Source organism: Lepidochelys kempii, chromosome 11 (assembly GCF_965140285.1).
Source record: "Lepidochelys kempii isolate rLepKem1 chromosome 11, rLepKem1.hap1, whole genome shotgun sequence".
NCBI lineage: Eukaryota > Metazoa > Chordata > Testudines > Cheloniidae > Lepidochelys > Lepidochelys kempii.
The window spans coordinates 29,496,645-29,517,287 of NC_136390.1; the positions used below are offsets into that span (position 1 = coordinate 29,496,645).

The following is a 20,643-nucleotide window of genomic DNA, read 5'->3' on the forward strand; positions in this document are numbered from 1 at the left end:
CAAATACAAAAATCTCTTAGAAGTGAGAAGAAAATTGCCAAATTCAAACAGATTTTTGGGTTTTAAGATGAAAGTGACTGAGATGTTTTGCTTTCAGGTTAAATGAGCTGAAGCTGAAGCTTTGCCATTCAGTACCCCCAAACTGTGGGAATGTTTGGATCTAGATCTACACTTTTCATGCTAGTTCCCCTTTTTAACTATTTTTTTAAGTGTCAGTGTTTTATAATTACAGTTAATGCTACCCAGCTACCTTGGGCTAAAGGTTTTGTTTCTTGGAAAATTAACAACATCAACTAAGTTAATGAATTTTAGGGTAATGAACATAATAAAAACTCGTGTGCATTCTATATGAGTACAAGAGGGCTTCTGAGGTAGGAATATACAAGCATTACCTTCGGTAAGTAGTACCTTTATGTCATGAGCAGTCCCAGTGTTTTTTCAGATAAATCCAAAACAGACAACCATTCTGTTTTATTTCAGTTATTGCATTTTATGGCCAACACAAAGTAATCAGTTTCTCTCCCTGTATGTATATATAATTGCTTGGTTTCAAATGTATGTGTGTTGGCCATCAAAGGCATATATTAGGATAGCTTATTTTGATGAATGATTCTTAAAGGCAGGTTTGTAACATTTTAAATACATACTATCCAGCCCTGTCAAACAAAATCTGTCCAATTTTGATGGATTCCAGTCTTGGTGCGGGGGGAAAGGAATTAAATTTATATCTATGAAATTTATGAAGAATATTCTCAATACGAATAGAACCATTGGATAAGTAAGGAATATTTCACCTATAATTGAAATAATTTTGTTTAGAATTTACAGGCCATGCTGCAGTTCCAGTTCTGCCAAAAGAGTGCTATGTTTATATCAGTACTTATTAAGATTTATAGCACCAATATCCTTTTCATTCTAACCCCTATTTTTAGTTGCTTATAAGTTTATCCAAAAAGTACCTTTTGTGCTGAAATTTCTCATGTGGGCATTAGTTTAAAAGTGATTTGCAGGTGGTTGTGCTGATTTAGAAATTTCTGCAGTCATTTTTGTGTTACTGAAGAGGGGTTGGGGAAGTTGTTGTTTTTTAACCCATTTACAAGTATTTTTCATATGCTTTGTTGTACATTGATAATGCAAATAGCTTTATTTTTCAAAAGCTCCAGATTTGTTTTTAGCCCATTATGTGGACTTTTGTTTACCTCCCTTGAAGAAATTGTCTTAATGAGAAAGCGGTGAGCATTAGACAGCCTTGTAGCGAGTAGCTGAGTGCATTGCTTTTCTTAGTTTTGAGAATGTAACAAAGCACATTATGAACAATGTTCAAATATCTATTAACAGGGGTTTGTCATATTTCTTGTACCTATGTATTTCTAGTTGACGTTAAACAGTGTCTGAAGTGATTTGGACCTGGTAATCTGTAGGGCTTGGAAACGTATTTGAACATTTGCCTGTGCTTATGTGTTTTCAAGTGAAAATAAGACTATTAACACTTCAAAAGTGGCTTAGGGTATTTGTGTGTCAAACAGTAACTCCCAAATGGTGGCTGGTATTTTATAACACCTGCAGGATCCTGGAAGCTCTTAATCCACTTAAATAGCAGAGGCACAATTAATTCCTTGTCACTGAACCATGATTCAGTATCTCCCATTGTAATGGGTCACAGAACAATCCCGTTGATATAGTTTGGCTGCTAAACCAAAACTCAGAAGCTGTAAATTGAAGTTCCCTGTGGCAGTCCCTCATGTACTCATGGCAGATTCTGAAAATAAAGTCTGGGGGATGCTACACTAAGGTGCATTTCTACACAGTTGATGTTAAACCAAAGTCCTTTCTACCTGACTCTAGGTGAAAGTTCAACAGTTCATGATACTTTTCCAAATGATTAAGGGGTAACCTAGTGTTTTGGCCTGCAAAACGAAAAACCGAAAACAACACCCCCCACCCCCTCCCCACTTCCTAATTAACCATATTATAATATCTGGTTTCACATGGTCTATTGCTGAAGGTATAAATAAGGAGCAAATAATCTAATTAGGAGATGCTTCTGTCCCTACCACAGACTCTCTGGGCAAACCTCCAAAATGAACCTGCAAGGGTTAGTCCACTGCCTTCCCAAAGTAAAGCAAATGTGCAGTTTTCAATTCATATGACATGCATAAACTGAAGCCTGCAGAGTTTACACAGACATAGTTGAAAGGACAAATTCTCAGACAAAATGCAGAACTTGTTTAACATGTTTATATTGTAAAAGGGGGCAAATTCTGCCTTTGACTATGAATATGTGAGCCATGATCTTCTGCAGGGCATAACATGTCCTTCAGTAAATATGGTATTAATCAGTGGTTTGAGGTTGGCCAGTACACAACATACTAAGAACACTGCTTATTACATGTGTCTGAGAATATGAAATTTGAAAAAGTAGAAAAGGTCACTGATCCCCATCACGTCTGGTCCTTCTTAGCTTTCCTCATTCCCCGTTGCCTATTTCTAAACCTGCTTCTCTCTCCTCTTTACTTAGAAACTCATTTAGTTGTCTCTTCATCTGGCTGCTTCAGTGTCCCCTTTGGCTGTTTATTTAATACTGTGAGATTTACTACCATCTGTGTAAAATAAATTTGCCTAAATTTCAATTTCCCAAGTTTGAGCCCTATTCTCTTGTGCACTTGGTGTAGTGTGTTTACGTGCAAAAAGTCAGTTAGATGAAATTGCCTGTCCTAGTTTTAAAATCTTCAGTTGAGTCACAGCAAAGCTTCATGGTTTCCTAATAGAATCTGGCCAGCTTTTTCAATCTTTCTCATAATTCATTGAAAAATGGTTTCATTCTGATGTATGATGCTAGATATCTCAAGGGCAATTACATAATTTAGGAAGTACACTTGCCTTCCCAATAGATACAGCATTGTACTAGGTGAGAGTTATCTGGGGTTTGTATACCAATCCCAACTTTCTGATTTGGATTGTATTCCCCTGGCAATGCATGACATTATCATGCTTAACTTTTTCCCTACTTTAACACATTGGGTTTAATCCCATAGGAATTGTCCTATGGTAACTATGAAAACATTTTTAGTAGCTATGTATCATACCTCCATGTTTCATCAAAATTTGATATTTTTGAATATACTCTAATCATTTGTATTGATATCTGTTAAGTTACATTTGCCCTTTTTAAGTGAAACATTTAATGCTATACGATTTTAACTGCATTATTAGACGTTATCCAATATAATTATAAAACATTACATTTCTGTATAGACATTTATGTGACCAAATCATTCTACTACTCAGCGTGGTATTCACAGTATTTTGCTTGAAACAGCAGTACATCAAAGCGCGCTACAGAACTTCTGCATATGGTAACAGGGTCTGCATGGCCAGTTAGTGCACAGCAGGCTAGAGCAGCATAGATTCACACCCCGGCTTGCCATGCTCTAAGTCAGCATGTACACAATCCCTTAGAGGTGCAGCAACAGAATCTCACCCCATATCTTAACTATTGAAGTGTACTGCTAAAGATCATTGCTTGTGTATTAAAATGTGATGTGAAAATAATTATGGTAAATGTTGCCAGTATAGGCACGGTGTGTTTTACATATTTGCTCATGCACAAGAGTTAATAATCATAATGTCAAAACATGGAGCCTTTTGTTTGTTCCTACCTGAAGATATCCATAGTTAAAGAGCAAAAAAGTAGAGATATGCTGTGCAAGACTTTATAGAGTAATAGTTTTATTCAGTTACTGCTTCTACCATTTTTTTATTATCTAAAAAGTTGTAAATATTGATTTCGCTATCCTTTATTCAAGATGTTGTAAAACAGCACTTCCTCTAATGCAGGTACTGAAACCTAGCTTAAAATAGTTTTGTTCATGGTGACCCATTATTTTCCTGTTCTTCAACCATAATTTTATCAAAGTACCCCATATTTCTTATTCCAAGATATAGCCCTCTATACATACATGATAATCTTTGGTACAGTAAATTGGGAAGTTGAGTGTTTCGGCTAAGAACACGCTGATTCTTCAAATGATAGGGTCAATATCCAAATCCTGGTTTTTAAAAAAAATCCTGTGAAATGCTTTCTGAAATATCCATATATAGGATCATGTATTATTACTTTGTCCTTTTGTACTATTCTCAGCTTAAAGACTCACACACTTATTTAACTGTATCCACTGAATTGTCCCTTTGATTCAAAATTAAACACATGTGAAAGTCTTTGCTGGATAAGGGCTTTATACTAGTTTTCTGTTATAAAACATTCATTTCTTAAAGTCATACTGTGAACCTTATGTAAACTTCTGTGAAACACAGTACAACATTGTTTAGTCCTTCTCAGTGTAGAAGAAGGAACTGCTGGCAGGTCACTAACTTAAATCAAAATGATGGATGTTACAAGTCAGTAATCGTTTAAATAGGTGTGTGTCTTTAATCCCCTATAACTTTAATCATTTTCTGTTTTCAGGTATTTTCTTTTACTGCTGATAAAGAGATCCGCACAGATGATTTATGCTTGGATGTTTCTCGACTCAATGGCCCTGTGGTCATGTTGAAGTGCCATCATATGAGAGGAAATCAGCTCTGGGAGTATGATGCCGAGGTATATAATTATTTCATAATTAGAGCAGAAAAATACAGGTCCAGTGTTTCATATCTATTGTTACCCATTTTAATTTCAATTGGATTTGTTTGACACAGGGATGCAATAAGTATATCTTTGTCAGTTTTTTGTGACAGAAGATAATTTGTGAGTGTGATAGCTGATGGTGGAGTGACTTTATCATATTTATATCATGATGTGATGGTGTCCTTCCAGTTCAGGAATGCAAAGTGCTAAATGAATAGAGCTGGTTGAAAAGTTTTCAAATTTCAATTTTTCATTCAAAACTACAAAAAAATAAAAATAAGATGAGAATTAACTTCAATTTTTGTACGGTTATAGAGCATGATGCAATGTTTTGATTTTCAAAAATTTTCATTGAAATGTTAAATATTTAAAAACACAGTAAAATTCTGAAATTTTTACTTGTTTTTCTACCAGTTCTTAAATGGAAGATGCTTGGATATGGATTTTAGTGACTGAAACACTGTGATATGCAGGTTTCTTTATAAGACTCTGACCTTGAAAAAAATGATATACCTTTAACTTTACACAGTGTGAGCAGTCCCATTGTAGGCAACAGATTGAGAGATTCTGGACATCTTCAATTCATATTGAAGTCAGTTGGAGTTGAAAAGGGACAGAACCTTGCAGAAGGTGCTAAGCACCTCACAGGATCAGTCCCATAATGTGGATGAAACACTTGAAGGGCTCAGTTCTGCGAACATTCAAAAGGAATGCTCAATATCTTGCATAATCATGTCCTTAGTGTTAATTTTTTCCAGCATAATCTACTGTTTGGTATACCTTTTGTAAATGTAGGCTGCTTGTTGTAAGAGTTGATCTAACACTCATCTCTGCAATTTAAGGGACTGCAAATTGTAAATGGTCATTTATATTTGGATCAGTTGCTCTGTTAGGCAATAGATTTACCTTAGTTTCCAATGTTATCTTATTCCCAAAATTGTTAAACCATGAGTTTTTGTTCCATATTTCAAGAATGCTTTAACTGTCATGTAGCAGAAGTTACGCAATACAGTAAAGTTTTATAGCTAGATTCTGCTATTAGTTACACCAGTATATAGAGAACTGCATCAATAGAGTAACTGAGATTAGAAGATGTCTTAGATTATACTAAAAATCTAAAGTCTCATCTCTGAAATTGTTATAAATTATATGCAAGATATAGAGCATAGACTTGTAAAACTGAAGTGAAAATTGGTAAAGTTTATTGCTCTGAAACAAATGTAACAATTCTGAACTATGCAATTTTTGCAAATGCAAAAATTCTGAACAGCAAGCTAGAAGTGCCTGTGTTTAATGCTATTTCCTTGCTAAAATTCCATTCATACCCAGAAGAACTCTTCTGAGATCATATTGCTCTCCCTCATCTGCAGTGCTCTACTTGCAATATTTAACACCTTCCCAGAGCGTGGGACATGTCCTCTTTGTGGGAGTGTGAAGGACTAGCTGTGGGGAAATAAAATTAAGATGACTAGGTCTTTAAAACATTGTGAGGATGTAGTGGAACGAGACTCACTTGGTTTGAAAGGGAGCTCAGCTCTCAAAACTGATGAGACTTTTGGTGACTCAGGGCCAGATTGTGATGCTGTTTTTATTGCAGTACAAAATAGAGTAAATTGGGTTGGATCTCAGTGGTAATATATTACTGAAACAGCAAATAGAGCTGGTTAATAAAAAGAAATTTATTGAAATTTGTTTCAAAACTTTGTTTTGTTTTGAAATTTGAAATTGGCAGAACCAGAGTGTAGGTGGTCAAGCCTAGTGGTTCAGAGTCCGGGACCAAGGGTCAGAACCAAGGGTCAGAGCCTCAGCCAAGGGAGTAGGGTGGAGCAGGCCTGAAAGAAGGCAGTCATGGAAGCAGTCACTGTTGCAGACATAACCTAGTGCTGCTGCTGGGCTTAAGAGCAGGCCCTATGATTCCCCCTCCAGCCAATTGGAGAGTCTGGCTGATTAGGATGTTCAGCTGCATGTGCCAGGCTCAGCTGCAGGCCCTGATTCCTGATAGAAATATTATCAAATTTGGAAAGTGTTGATCAGCTTTATAATTAGTCAAAAAATGAAGGGGATCATGAAAACTTCATTAACATTTCTCCCTTTCGTTTTCAATTTTGAAATATTGCAATCTGACAAATTGTGACCAACTCTAATAGCAAATAAAGGCTCCAGTCCTGCAGCGGTTCCCCATGTGTAGAACCCTGAGTTTGTGTGGAGCCCCATTGAAGTAAATGGGGCTTAACACTATGGTTACCATCTTTGAAATGCAAAATAACAGGCATCCTCCACAGACAAGGCAAGCCCGCTACAACCCCAATCATAGGGTAGCTCTGCAACCCCTAGCTCCTCCCCACACCCCTTGAACAGACACTTATAGCGTCTAGGGAGATACAGAAACACAGATAAGATTGATAACATCATTTTCTCACCTTGGTCGTGTTTCTCGAAGCTGCTTTGTTTGTATCTGTCACAGAGATTATTTTTTCCCAAACTGCACTGATTCTGTGTTTTAACTATGTACTCGAATGTGAATGTTTGGGAACTTTATACGTAAAGAAAATCTAATGAGTCTATTTCTTGTATTTGTATTTGCTGTTTGTTTTTGCTATTTCCAGCAATTTCTTATTTTTAATGGCAACATCTTAGCATCTTTAGCTGGACTCAGACACTTTTAACATTAGATATCCTGGTGTATTGTGATAATAGTGCAAATACTGAGACCCATGTGAAAAAAAAAGGCAGATTAAATTATTTTTCAGGCAAATCCATAAAAAAACCAGCCAGGCCAGTCAAATATCAGCCAGGTGGTAACCCTACTTCACACAGATCTAGAGGTCTGCCTGTGCAGAGAATCTTATGCACAAGTTTCCTAAAGACCTTTCCAGGGGAAGGTTCTTAAAAATGTAATAGTACATTTCAGTTTTGCAGAGTGAAATTCACCAAAGTGTGAATTTAATTTGCTTCTACAAAAAAAATGTCTAATCCAAGACCGTAGAAGGCAGCATGCAAAGAATATATAGGCCATCCAATGCATGCAATTAAAGCAGTAACAAGAAAAATTACTGTAGAACTGATCTTGGCTGAGATCTAACTTACATAGGTCTTTGATGTCATAAATATACTCTATAGTATAACAGCAGAATGTAAACCCACTGTCCCCTCATTAGGAGGGAATCATTTTGTTCATATAAGCAATATTTAAAGATTCTCTAATCGGATCACTATTTAGCTACATTTTGGAGTGTGTTCACGCACTGAGGTGACATGGATAATATCTGAGACCCAAGATGTGATGACACAAAGTAACTCCACCTTAGTTATATTAATTGATATATCCAAATGGATGATGAATTCCTTTATAGCTATTTATAAATTGGGTAACAGACTCAAGAGCAGCCTGGTGCTAGCTTGTGGCCTTAGCGTTTAAGTGCTTTATGGTGATTCTTGTCCTAAATGCCCCAGGGGGACAGGCATAAAAGCACTGTGGACAAAGTATGCTCAGCCTCCTATTGTTCTACTCATATAGGATTCCCTCTGGATGATGCTTTTATTATCTTTGCTAGGTTTTGGTTAGAGTTATGTCCCGTTGTCTTCCACTTGGTATCAGGGTCCCTTTTTGACTATATTCAGTGTGTCTGCAGGACAGGGGGAGTGAGTAGGGATATACTAGATGTTCACTCCTTCACTGACAAAAGAGAATTATTAGCAGGGGAAAAAAACAGAATAAGACACTAGACAAGCAATCATGGGTAGGCCCACCAATTAAAGGTTTGTGCTGCGCTGATGCTCTTTCATCACTGATGTTGATTTTATCAGGTCTGGCTCGTGTTGTCATTCTCATAGCAAGCACTTTGTATCAGTATTATTCAAATCACAGCAGTATTAACCCGTGTCCACTGATGTGCATGATTCTTAGTTTTAAAGTACAGTGACATTAATCACTTTACTTTAAATGTCAGTTTTTCAGGCTATTGGATTGAGGTTTTTCAGGCTCATCTGAGACACAGCTCAAATGGTAAAACAGACTTTCTGTCATTAACTTTAATTGTTTTATTTTTGAAAAGGAGCTCTCTGTCCATGAGTGAATCTGAAGCTAGGACGAGCAAAACCTCTGGGGAATTTTCTGATATAACTTCCTGATGCTCACAGTGACCTATTTTATCATTTTATGCGTTTTCTTTTTCATGCGCATAAGCAGTCAGACCTAGTTAATCCAAGCCAACTGGTGTATTGAAAAAATGTGTTTGCAATCTGTGCATATAATTTAACTTCAACCAGGCTGGATCTTTAGTGAGTTCTTGAAGGCAATTTAAATTATCCAAGGCCAGAGGCTAACAAATTAATGTGTATTAATTGGATCCAAACTTCACTTGTGTATTTCCTGGAACTTACTTTTAGTATGTTCCCATTCTCAGAATTTCTCATTAATATCTGAAAAATGTTGACTGAGAGCACATTACCCATATTATAAAATCTTGACCCTATTGAAGTCAATGGCAAAACTCCCATTGATTTTGGTGAGGTACCCATAGTGCCTAGCATTCATATTGATAACCAAGTGTGCCATGGAAGTTTCTAAGTCTATCCTCCCTCACTTCAATTCTCTTTTGTAAATAGATTTTATTTCAGAGAAAATATTTTATTCCCCAAATCAAACTCAGAGAGGCATTTTTTGTTAATAAATATGGAACCTTCCCTCCCAAATATTTTGGCCTAAAATAAGCTTCCACAAAGACAATGGCCCTAATTTTGTTCCCCCTCCTAGTATATGAATAGCCAACAGTAGCTGATTTAACAGATTACTGAGTGATACATTTCTGCAGATCTGAGATCAGAATCTGGTTCTTAATCTGATTAGCTAGAGTCAAGGGAGCATTGCTTGTGACTTTCTTCTGAGCTTTAACAAGAGGCAAATTGTATTTTTTTTGGAGTAAGGCTAGAAAAATATCGGATTTATAACACCCTAAACAACTGTTTGGAAAACTATTTTGATTCTATTCATTATTCTACATATAAATTTTATAGCTTATTCTCTATATCTTCCATACTACAGAAAATGCTATCACTTGCTTTTTAAAATGCTATCTTTTTCTATTTAAAAGGATTTAACATAAAAGGTCCATAATAGAAGAATTAATAAGATACTTATAAAACAAAATCAACCATTAGATGGCGCTAATAAAAAAGAAATATTCACCATGCTTCTTGATCAGTTTTATATGAGAACTTTGTGAAAACTGCTTTGTTTTGCCATCTGTTTTTACATGTAAAACACAATCAGTTACATTAAGTAGAGAAATAGAATTTTTTTATGTGATTTATTTCATGGACTCCATTTTATAGAAGACATTGCAGTATCTGTCAGGTTATGTGATTCTTTGTGATACTGGACATAGTTCTCTTCTCAATCTCCTCTATGCCTTATGGGAGTGGGTTTTGGTACATTTTAAATTGAATATTCTCTCCCCAGCCTAGATATCTGTGGGGAGGATTGGGCCCCCTAGTACTACATGTTGTATTCCATGTGTTTACTAATGAAATATTATTAAGCAATACTGCATGATTTTGTGCTACAACCTGGGAAAAGGTAACTATGATGAGCATTATGTCCTGAGCCAAAGGTCAGTTATTTCATGAACATTGGGAGTTACGTTTATATCATCATAGTGGGTACTTCGATGCTTTGAGAAGCTTCCTTACTACACATTTTCCAAAGCCCAATATCAGAATGTTGGATAAAAACGGTAGCCAAAAGCTACAGAGACTGTATGCAGTATCTATTATTTGTTTGTGTGTAATGCTGAAAGAAAAGGGTATTGCCCTTTAGGCTTAACATATAAATCTTTGAGGATAAAATTGCTATCTAAACATATGTCTCTCTATGTCTTCTGTAGAAAGCATCAAAGTACCCACTATGATGATATAAACGTAACTCTCAATGTTCATGAAATAACTGACCTTTGGCTCAGGACATAATGCCCATCATGAATATAAATCAGAAGTTAGGAATTGTCATATGTATTGCCTCTCCTTAGTAAGACCACTTTACACTGAGCGTACATGAAAAAGTGGAGCGAGGTGACAATCAAAGACACGCCACACAGTGTGACACAATAGACAGTCTTTGCTTAAGAGAAACAGAGGACAAGGCATAGCATGGGTGTTGCAGTCAGGTGTGTGGTGCATTGGCTAAGCTGTATGAGCTATCTTGCACAGCACTAACCGTCACTTCAGCACTACGAGACCATCACTTTCATGAGCCCTAAATTCACTCCCAAACTCTTTAAAGTGCAATAGGTGATGTGAACTAAAGATAGGATGTCTTAGCTCTTAAAGGGATTAAAGTAGAATTTTGTTTTAAAAGGCCTGATTGGGAAAGGCACTGAGCACCTGCAACCTGCAAGTCAGCAGGACACATACTGAAGTCCTGTTTTAGTCCTTACTCGGTAACCTTCCCTGTTCACTTGTGCCTGAGTAAGAAGTGAGCAGGACTTCAGGCTCAGCCAAGGCTGGAGCCATGGTACTCAGCATCTATCACACTGACAGCCAGCCTGTGTTTAGGGGCCACTCATTATCCTCAAGGTTTTAAATTGTCACCCCGAGGGCAACTCTGTTAACAAGGAAATGTGAATTTGATTATATGAACTGAAAATGTGCTCCCTTAGCCCCACACTGTGGCTGTTAGACGGAAGTGTTTAAATCAGCCCCATTCCTGTGGGAAGTAATAGTGGGCACCATTTCCAGGGTGCTGCTCCAGGGACAGCTTTGGTGTTAGCTGTAAGTGTCATGAGCTGTGGTTCCTATAACAGCCCCTTAGCAGCTCTCTTACTGGTCCTCTCTTGTGTTGTAGAAGAGGGAAGATAGAGTAGCTCCATTGCTGCCCTCCCTGCTGGGCTGTGGGAACCCTAGGAAGAGTAGATAGAAGCTGGACTGACTGCCTGATCATAGGGGACTACATAGTGAACAATGACCGCCCTATCCCACATATATACCCAGGGCAACCCAGAAGAGGGGAAAAGAAAGAGAAGCTGAGACTAACAACAAATTTTGGCTCCCTATTTCTCTACCCCAGGCAAGTTGAAGAATTTTATGGGCAGCTGGAGACAGACCCATAAAAACCATACACCATCTGCACCTGAGTGGTGCAAAGGGAGCACAACAGGGTTGAGAATCTGTTTTAAAGTATTGATTGTGGCCCCTTGACCTTTCTGAAATAAAGTTTGGCTCTAGGGCTGAAAAGGTCCACTACTGACCTCTCAGGATCAGGGGCGGACAAAGCAGGAATTAATTTATGATATATTTATTTATAAAATACTTTCTTCTTTGAGTGCTAGTTCCCATGTGTGTTCCACTTTGGGTGTACAGATGCACTCCATGTGTCTGGAGTCAGATAAATTTTGAAAGCAGTATCCGTTGGTCCATGCATGCACCCTAACTCTCCTTGTGTCTCCAAACCAAGGGATAAAAGGTGGACAGGACAGATCATCTCTCTCCACTTCCTTCTTACCATCTCATGTCCTGGGTTAGAATCTCCAGTGTCCAGAGATTCCTGTTCCTTATTAGTAGAAGAAAAGATTTCACCAGGAAATGCTACTTGACCAAATGGAAGCATTTCTCCATCTGGGTGCAACAAAAATTTGTATCCACAGAGTCAGCAGATATCAGCAGTCTTATTTTAGACTATCTTCTGTACCTCAGAATGACTGGTGTCTCCATCAGCTCTTTACAGGTTCACCTGGCAGCAGTCAGTGCATACCACCCATCTTCTCATGGATATTCCATTTTTGCTCAGCCCCTGAGTAGTAGGTTCTGGAGAGGGCTAATCAGATCTTTTCCACCAGTAAGGTTTCATGGCTTGTGTCTGTCACTTCAGCCAGAGGGGTAGATGAGCTCAGAGCACGCACTGATGGCAGATCCACCTTGCACCATATTCCATAAAGCCAAAGTCTCATTACATTTACATCCTGAGTTCACCCACAAAGTTGTTTTGGAGTTTCACCTGAATCAGTCAATCCAGTTGTGCTCCACTTACCTGTGTTTTTTTTTTCTTTCTGAAACTACATGCATCTGGGGAAGAAAGGAGACTTTATTACCTTGACCTGTGATGAGCCTTAGCTTTTCACCTGCAAAGGACAAAGCTAATCAGAAAATTATTCAGACTGTAGCTGAATGAGTCCAAGGGCAAGCTACATCCTCACAGAGGACTTCTAAATGGATCTCGTGCTGTGTCTTACCCTATATGTTGTCACATCGTCCACCCCCTCCTGGAGTGAGGGCTCATTCTAAAAGAGCACAAGCAACATCAATGGTGTCTCCTCAAGAAGTACCTTTCCTGGACATTTGCAAAGTTGTTCTTTATGCTACTCTGATCACCGGCATGCAGTTTCATGTGTTTTGTGGTCACCTCTCAAATTCTGTACATTTTCTTTCCTCTAATCACTTAAGTCCTTCTCTAAAGACTAGAACCTAAGAAACCTTCCTTCCACATCTATTTATGTGGCCTGCTTATTGGGTGCACATCAGATGGACCCCCAACACACACACACACACCACGTATCACCCTTATTATACCGTAGGCCACTGGACTTCTAGAGATGAGCCAAAACTAGGATTTTTTTTTAACTCAATGACACCAGCCTGAACTTTGGTGGTTTGCCAACTCTGATCACAGACAAGGGATGGGACTGAACCCTGGCCTGTGGGACCTACAAGCCAATACTCAATTGCTCTTTAAAAGACGGATGGATTAGAACAGTCAGACCAGGTAAGAAGAACAGGAGTACTTGTGGCACCTTAGAGACTAACAAATTTATTAGAGCATAAGCTTTCGTGGGCTTCTCTCCTCAAAAGGTGAGCATACCAGGTCAAGTACTGCAACCTGTATGTGAGATTAGCCTCTTACAGTTTGTATGGCAACATCCACCTTCTCTGTGTGTATATATATCTTCTTACTATCCATTCTATGCATCCGATGAAGTGGGCTGTAGCCCACGAAAGCTTACACTCTAATAAATTTGTTAATCTCTAAGGTGCCACAAGTACTCCTGTTCTTTCTGCGGATATAGACTAATACAGCTGCTACTCTGAGACCAAGTAAAATCACCATCTGTTGGATTGCCCTGAATTAGGAATTACAGTATCTATCTTTTATTGACACTGACTAAGCCAATCTACCAAGGCATTTCCACCCTTTCCTTTCTGCTAGACCTAGGGAATAATCCTTTTGTTTGAGCCATGCATGTGTGTGTTTAGAGGTGACCCTGAGACAGAACCTCAGCTAGTGTAAATCAGCCTCACTCCATAGACTGCAACGAGCCAAGACTGACTTGAACCAGCTGAAGATCTCGTCCTTATGGGCCAGAGTTTTAAAGGCATGTAGGCATCTAAGATGTAGATAGGTTCCTATTGGGAATTCTAAAAGCTTCCCAATTCCCTTAAAAATCTGGCCCTATATGCTTTAGCACCTAACGAGCCTGTCTTCAAGGTTAGATTCACCTGGCAGGCTACCAAGTAACTGCTACAGGTTGGTTTATCACATCACTTCAGCCCAGCCATTGAGTGGGGCCAATTACAATGTTTTATAGCATGTATTAGAGCCTAGCAAAAATGCAGTAGCTTAAAGTGATCAATAATAATGGATGCTGAATTGGTGGAAGTGTCATAGCATCTCATACACAGGATGCAGTGCTTGACCTGGTATGCACACCTTTTGAGGAGAGAAGATAAATAAATCTGAGTTTAAATACTGCCTTACAAAGCGGACCAAAGGGTGACTGAAGATCTATCAAATATTAGCCAGTGGACAGGATTTTTTCCTCCTGAGAACTGTCATCACAGCAAAAAGACCAATTGTTTAAAAACTGGAAAGTGATCGCTAAATGCTGTAGTTTCAGTGAAGTCCCAAACATGAGGGTCATTCTTGTCAGTTGCCAGCGTGTGCAGATCAAGGAGTGACTGGTTCACATTCTTTTCCAGGTGCAAGGCACACTCCACTGCTGTCAACCCATTCTCCCAGTCACTGGAAGCATGTTGTAGTACCAGCACCCCAGTGATCACGGTAACACTAACATTTGGGGTTACGTCTGCAGTTACAAAGATTATTTTCACGTCCTATAATTAAGTGAACAGTCAGAGGTGATTGAAACAGGCCCTTTCTTCTCTCTACCCTCAAAAAAATGGAGAGAGTCACCTTGTTTTTTCTTTGCAGTCACTGAAAAGAAAAAAGAAACAGAGCAGCTTCCAGACAGGATCAAAAGAAACAAACAACCTCCTGTAAGACTGAGTGAGTGATTGCACTCACAGACCATCCACCCCAGGTGGCATTTTGTTTGTCCGAAGCTGTTTCCATCCCCTATTGTGAAACAATTATAATGTTTATTATAAGCCTCTTATGCTTGGAATGAAATCCTCATGGCTGTGAAAAACACAGAACTGGCATGGTTCCAGTGAGAGTGTAGACTAGGCACTGTCTGGGCTAGGGACAAGCGCCATCATGGCCCATTCATTGGAAGAGTCAAGAGGGAGACAGCATGGTGGGGCAGAATGGGGTTATAGACGGGGGGGCCATGAATCGCATGCATGTACTGCCCACAAAAATATATGCATGGAAATATCAGTCTGTGGACACTACTACTGTCCATACAATGCAGGCTGCTACAGGTTGGGACTGGAAATTCTGAGACCCGCATGCATGCACACAGGAACACAACCTTTTTATTTAGGCTGTGTGCTGTTTCCCAGAAAGTCATCCTCACTGAGCATCATCACTTTGACTCATCCCAGTTGGCATCTGTATGGGCAAAAGCAGCTCATGTAGATAATGTTTCCTATAAAAACAGAACAAAAGTCCAACATTAAATCTTTTCTTTGGAAGTTAAAAAAAAATCTTTACCTGCATAATTGATCATAGGGACACAGTTCAATTTTAAGAGAGCAACATTCCAAATTAGGGGAGTCTGAGGCCACCGAAAACAATAATGGCAGTAAACTTGCAGCTTGCAGACCGTTACTTGAAAAAGTTATTCTCCAAGAAGGCAATGCTAGGCAGGGCAATCTACTTAATTTCTAATTTCTTCATGAAGTATTTTGTTTATTTGTTCTGCGAATTCAATCTTGGCAGGAAACTCGTTTGATTTGATTTTTTTAATCCATTATTTTTCTTCATTGTTTCTTAACGCTGTTATTTCGCACTTCTCAAAAAGCACATTAAGATTCTTGCATTCCTTCCCCTTTGAAATCTGACTATTTAATTACAAGGGCAACCTCACCATATGCTATATGCATAGGTTGAGACAAAATAGAATTTCCCAGTTTTCCTTTGGGCTATCCTACAAAATTTAGGCTAAAATACACCATCTAATAAATGTTATAATGGTGATAGATTTAAATAGATATCTCTCTTGCTTTGTTTTAGTCTGTATTTGAAGCGAGCTCTGATGCTTCATCTTATATTGTGGCTTGCAGAGTCAAGCCAAACCCCATAACTTCTCTCTCCCTCTCTCGTTCCCATATTAGTGTACTATCTGAACTTCTCACAATCTTCAAGAGCTTCTGGCATTCCTGGCTTGAATTATTATATAATATTTATATTACAGTAGCATTCAGGCTCATGAAATATGTATGAAAACCACATGAAACACATCTGTGCCTGTGCTCATATAACTGGCAAACAGAATGGCATTTCTACCCAAAAATCCAGGTGGCTGTAATGTGTATGGAATCTCTTACAATATATGAAAATATGTACAAGAAAAAAATTGTAAACCTTTATCTATTATAAACCTGCCATACTTTCTGAAAATAATAACTATATATATAATTATTTATCTATATAGCGCGTGAATAAAGATTTCAAGATTTTTGTGGTAAGTTTGCATCACCTAACATTAGTATAGTATAAACCTATAGGATAAGCATTGTATAAACCTATTGGAAAGATAAGGGATTTGCAAAAAGACGTGTTTGTCCTGAGTCATTGTTTCTTTCATATTTCTGTGCTTCCGTCAGTATGTAGGTAAATGGGAATATAGTTTTGAGGTAAGTATACTAACGCTTGCAGTTCCTGTAATAAATTCTAGTTTAGTATCTCCCTGTCCTTGTAGCAGTGTGGTACAAAAGTGACCTTTACTTGGTATCTTTCAGTAGACTGTGTTTCAAGATGATAGATCTTAACTTTTCAGTTAGTGTATAGTACCTATATGTGTAAATGTTTTCTGTGGAATGCATTAGTTTTTAGAGAGACTGATAACTCAGGGGTACAACTTCAAAATCTGTTGTTGATGGAAGATGTACACACAAGTGCCTGTGTACTGAGCCAAATTGTTCCCTCACATAAGCATCCAGGGCACCTAGCAGAATTTAGTCAGCGCCCTATGAATGTATCAGAGAACAGAATTTGCTTGATTATTGGAACATGAGGAGTAGATTTATATATCAAGTCTGATTCTCTCCAATCAAATGCAGTAATTATGTCCTTTGGAAACCATAACTGACTTTGCCAAACAAAACCCCATTTAGGGCTTAATGGCTATAGAAGTCAGTAGCAAAGCTTTCATTGACTTCAGTGATGCAAGAGCAAGCACATACTGTTCTAAAACAATACATTTTCCCAACAATACAACATAAAGAGTGACAGTGGAGAAATATAGAAGCATATATTTCCAATTAATTTAAGCAACTATTCGTATATTGACTGAATAGTCTAATAAGCCTTTGCAATCATGACTGACTTAACATGCAGTGATGTGTCATTAACTTCACGTTTACCAGTGCGCATCATTAAAATAACTATAGCCTTTGCTGATCTGACACTTTGTAAATGTATGGGGCTCATAAACTGAAGTCAATGAAGGCATACTAACTTATACCAGCTTGAGGATCTGGCCCATAAATCAGATCTTTAGGTAAATTGCAGTCTGATTACAATTGATCTAAAAGGACCCATGCATTTTTTGAAAGGAAAGAAAACCCAGATTTTGCACTTCTTTCTTATGTTTTTAAAAGGACACATTTAACTGAAAGGAAAACAATCTGGCATAAGTCAACATAGCTCTTTTGAAGACAATGAAGCTATGCTGATTTCCACCAGCTGCCAGCTCTGACCCTGCTTGTCTGAGAAAATCAAATACATTGGTCTGTCCATTAAAATAATGCATCACTGTATATGTACTTCCCATTGAATCTGCCAAATATATAGTATGTACATTTAAACATATAATACATTGAGATTATTAAATCTTTTCCTTAATTTGTTTATGTAACATTGTTTTTCCTTTAATAGAGAAGTAGACAGATGAGAGGGATATGAACATGAAGCAATGATACATAATGAAACAAAAACAAAAATTGATGTTCATGCTGGTTACTCAAAGTGACATTATAAAGACGTTTGTTCTTGAATTTTCTTTGTGGCCTCCATATATTTTATTTTTTACTTTGGAACAAAAAGTGGGATGGCTGCAATGAGTTATACATAAAATACTAAGTAAGATTTTGTTATGGGGTTATATGAAATATAACTTCAAAGAAAGGTCTCATTCAGGACTAGCTGTAATTTCTGTGAGTACTGCGCTTTCTGTTTTAATGACAGTACTTTCTATTAATATTAAACTAATTTTTAAAAAACATGCAATTAAATTCCAGAGCCTATATAAACTCTATATATTGACTCTCCCAACATACTATACAGATGTATGCAATGTATATTGGTTCAAGACATTAAAAAGTTGCTTTACTGTATTCTAGTCAGTTTTACTTCAAGTGACAAAAAAAGTAAAGCAGCTATTTAAACTCTTCATGCACAGAACTCTATACAGGTTTCCTGAAGGCTATGGTTCTGTAGATTTAAGGTGCAACTTTTATATATTTATGGGAGCTATTCATGAACATTTTCCTCCCAGTAAAAGTTAAATTCTCTTGTTCGTTTCAAAAAAGGATACCCGTCTTCTACATACGCTGCACAAACTTGTTGTTCATCCATCCAACAATCTGCAATTCATAAGTTTAGGTTTGCAGGATGTTCCCTCATGGGGTTTCATACCACTTGAGTTTTGAATTTTAGATTAACACAGCACAAGAAGTAGAAGTGAAACTTAGTAAAATCCACTAAGCTTTGCCTGACTGTAGTCAAAACAGAGAATCTACTTCCCCAGAGGTTATTGTGAGTCTGTGGAGGGAAAGATTGCTCCTTTCCCCACACCAGGATGACAGGAGCAATCTAGCAGTCATTAGGTTGGTAGCTGAAAGCAGCAAAGCCAGTTAGCTGCTTGAGAAGGAGGCAGGGTTCTCTGAATTCTCCACTTGGTGAACATCCTACCTCCAGCTTTGCAAAACACATCAAACCTGGACTCAGTTTGAGTGGGCTCACTGTTATGTTGATTAGCAAATCCCTGAACTCTGCTGGAAGACAGCCTCATGAGTTTGTTATAGAGGGACAACAAATGCTAACATGAGGCAGAAGGAAATACATATTCAGTGCATTCATTAAATAGAATAGCATCTCTATAAAGCTCCTTGTTGAGCGCTACTTAAACAGTAGATTATGGGAAAATGTATATTTTTCATAATATCATGATGGAGGATCGGCGCCAACATTTACAGTAATTTAATACAAAGTACCAGATAAAAAGCTTTGTACTGTGTCCTGCAAGTGTTTCATAATATGCTAAATCCTGCAGTTTTATCAGGGGATGGACTTGTTATCATAATAGCTCCTTCCCATCTCAATTTACTATGATTCTGTATGGAAATATAGGGGCCAAGAGGTAAAATTATGGCTGGCAGTCAAATTCTTCTCATCTAGCATTTTTATTTGAAACATATGCACATATTATTAATTATAGTATTTATTATTTACATTTCAGTAGCAATCACGGATCAAGGACCAACTGTGCTAGGCACTGGAGACATGCAATTAAAAAAAAATCTTTACCCCAGTCTTAGCATATGATGAGACAACAGGTGGATAAAACAAACAGATGTGTGCTGGGGGAGAGAGAACAAGTGAAATAAGTATAGTGAGCAGTGGTCTCAGCATGCCACTTGCCCAGCATTGTCAAGTGTTTTGTTCTAATATTTGTGCCTCAAGGTAATTGCTCCCAGTTCATTTGCACCAAGTCCTAGCTCCTGCATGGAGCTCTGTGTGGGCAGGTTCCTGAGATCAAGAAAAGTCCCATTGGAAGGGTCTGCTGACCCAGAGCTTCATGAAAAGATCAGACCCTAAACTTGTGGTTGTGCACATTCGTGTGTGGGTTAAAACTATCCAAATGCTGTAAGTTTTAAGAATATCCTCCAACAATAAAACGGTGCTCACAGATGCAGCTAGACTTGAGAGTATCACTTTCTCATAATTTCCCTGATGTACTGTTATAGGTGCATAATAGTACAGTTTTTAATTTTATTTTATTTGTTTTTGCTGTCTTTATATTTGCTTTTAAAATTTTTCTGTCATGCAGACCCACACCTTTCTTCATATAATCACCCAATCGTGTCTGACAATAAGCAAAATAGAGGATGGCACCCATGGTCCCACCGTGGAGACTTGTAATGGTAGCCCTTTACAAATGTGGATGCTAAGAAACTACACAAGGCTGGAAGTTTTTAGGAATATTTTTTACAGCCCCACTGATTATTTCCTTTAGCAAATTATTGGAGGTTGGTATTAAAGAGCGAAATAAATGTATTTCAGTTAAGATTTTCCCTGAATAATGCTGTCTTTCATTTTCTACTTGTTAACTCATCTCACTTCCTTTTTTTGTTTTTATACTCATAAATATTCTAATATTATAGAGATACAAAGTTGATTATTATTAGTTAAATACAATTTTAGATGCGTTAAAATATCTGAGTTCCACTGAGTTTAATGGAACTTTGACAATTTACACCAGCTAAGGATCTGGATCCTTTTATAGAGGTATATTCCAACATAGACAGGAACTACTTATTACCAAAAAAAGGTCTCTGTTACAGACAAATATGTTCAGAAACTCATATTTATTTTTAAATGTTTCTGTTATCAAAATGTGAGC

At 37.7% G+C, this 20,643-nt stretch overlaps 1 protein-coding gene across 8 annotated transcripts in view; it reads left to right on the forward strand.

The window, feature by feature from the left end:
• Positions 1 to 20,643, forward strand: part of GALNT13 (polypeptide N-acetylgalactosaminyltransferase 13) — a 431,005-nt gene that overhangs the window by 310,113 nt on the left and 100,249 nt on the right. For 5 of the 8 annotated variants that reach the window (XR_013634409.1, XR_013634407.1, XR_013634408.1 and 2 more), the window contains exon 11: positions 4,466 to 4,600. Coding sequence is in view for 4 of the 8 variants with exons in the window: in XM_073305505.2 (XP_073161606.1) it covers positions 4,466 to 4,600 (135 nt within the window). In the remaining 4 variants the exon portion in view is untranslated. Of the gene's footprint in view, positions 1 to 4,465; positions 4,601 to 20,070; positions 20,310 to 20,643 lie in introns of those variants that run through there. The other 3 variants (XM_073305502.2, XM_073305501.2, XM_073305500.2) reach the window with 1 other exon arrangement.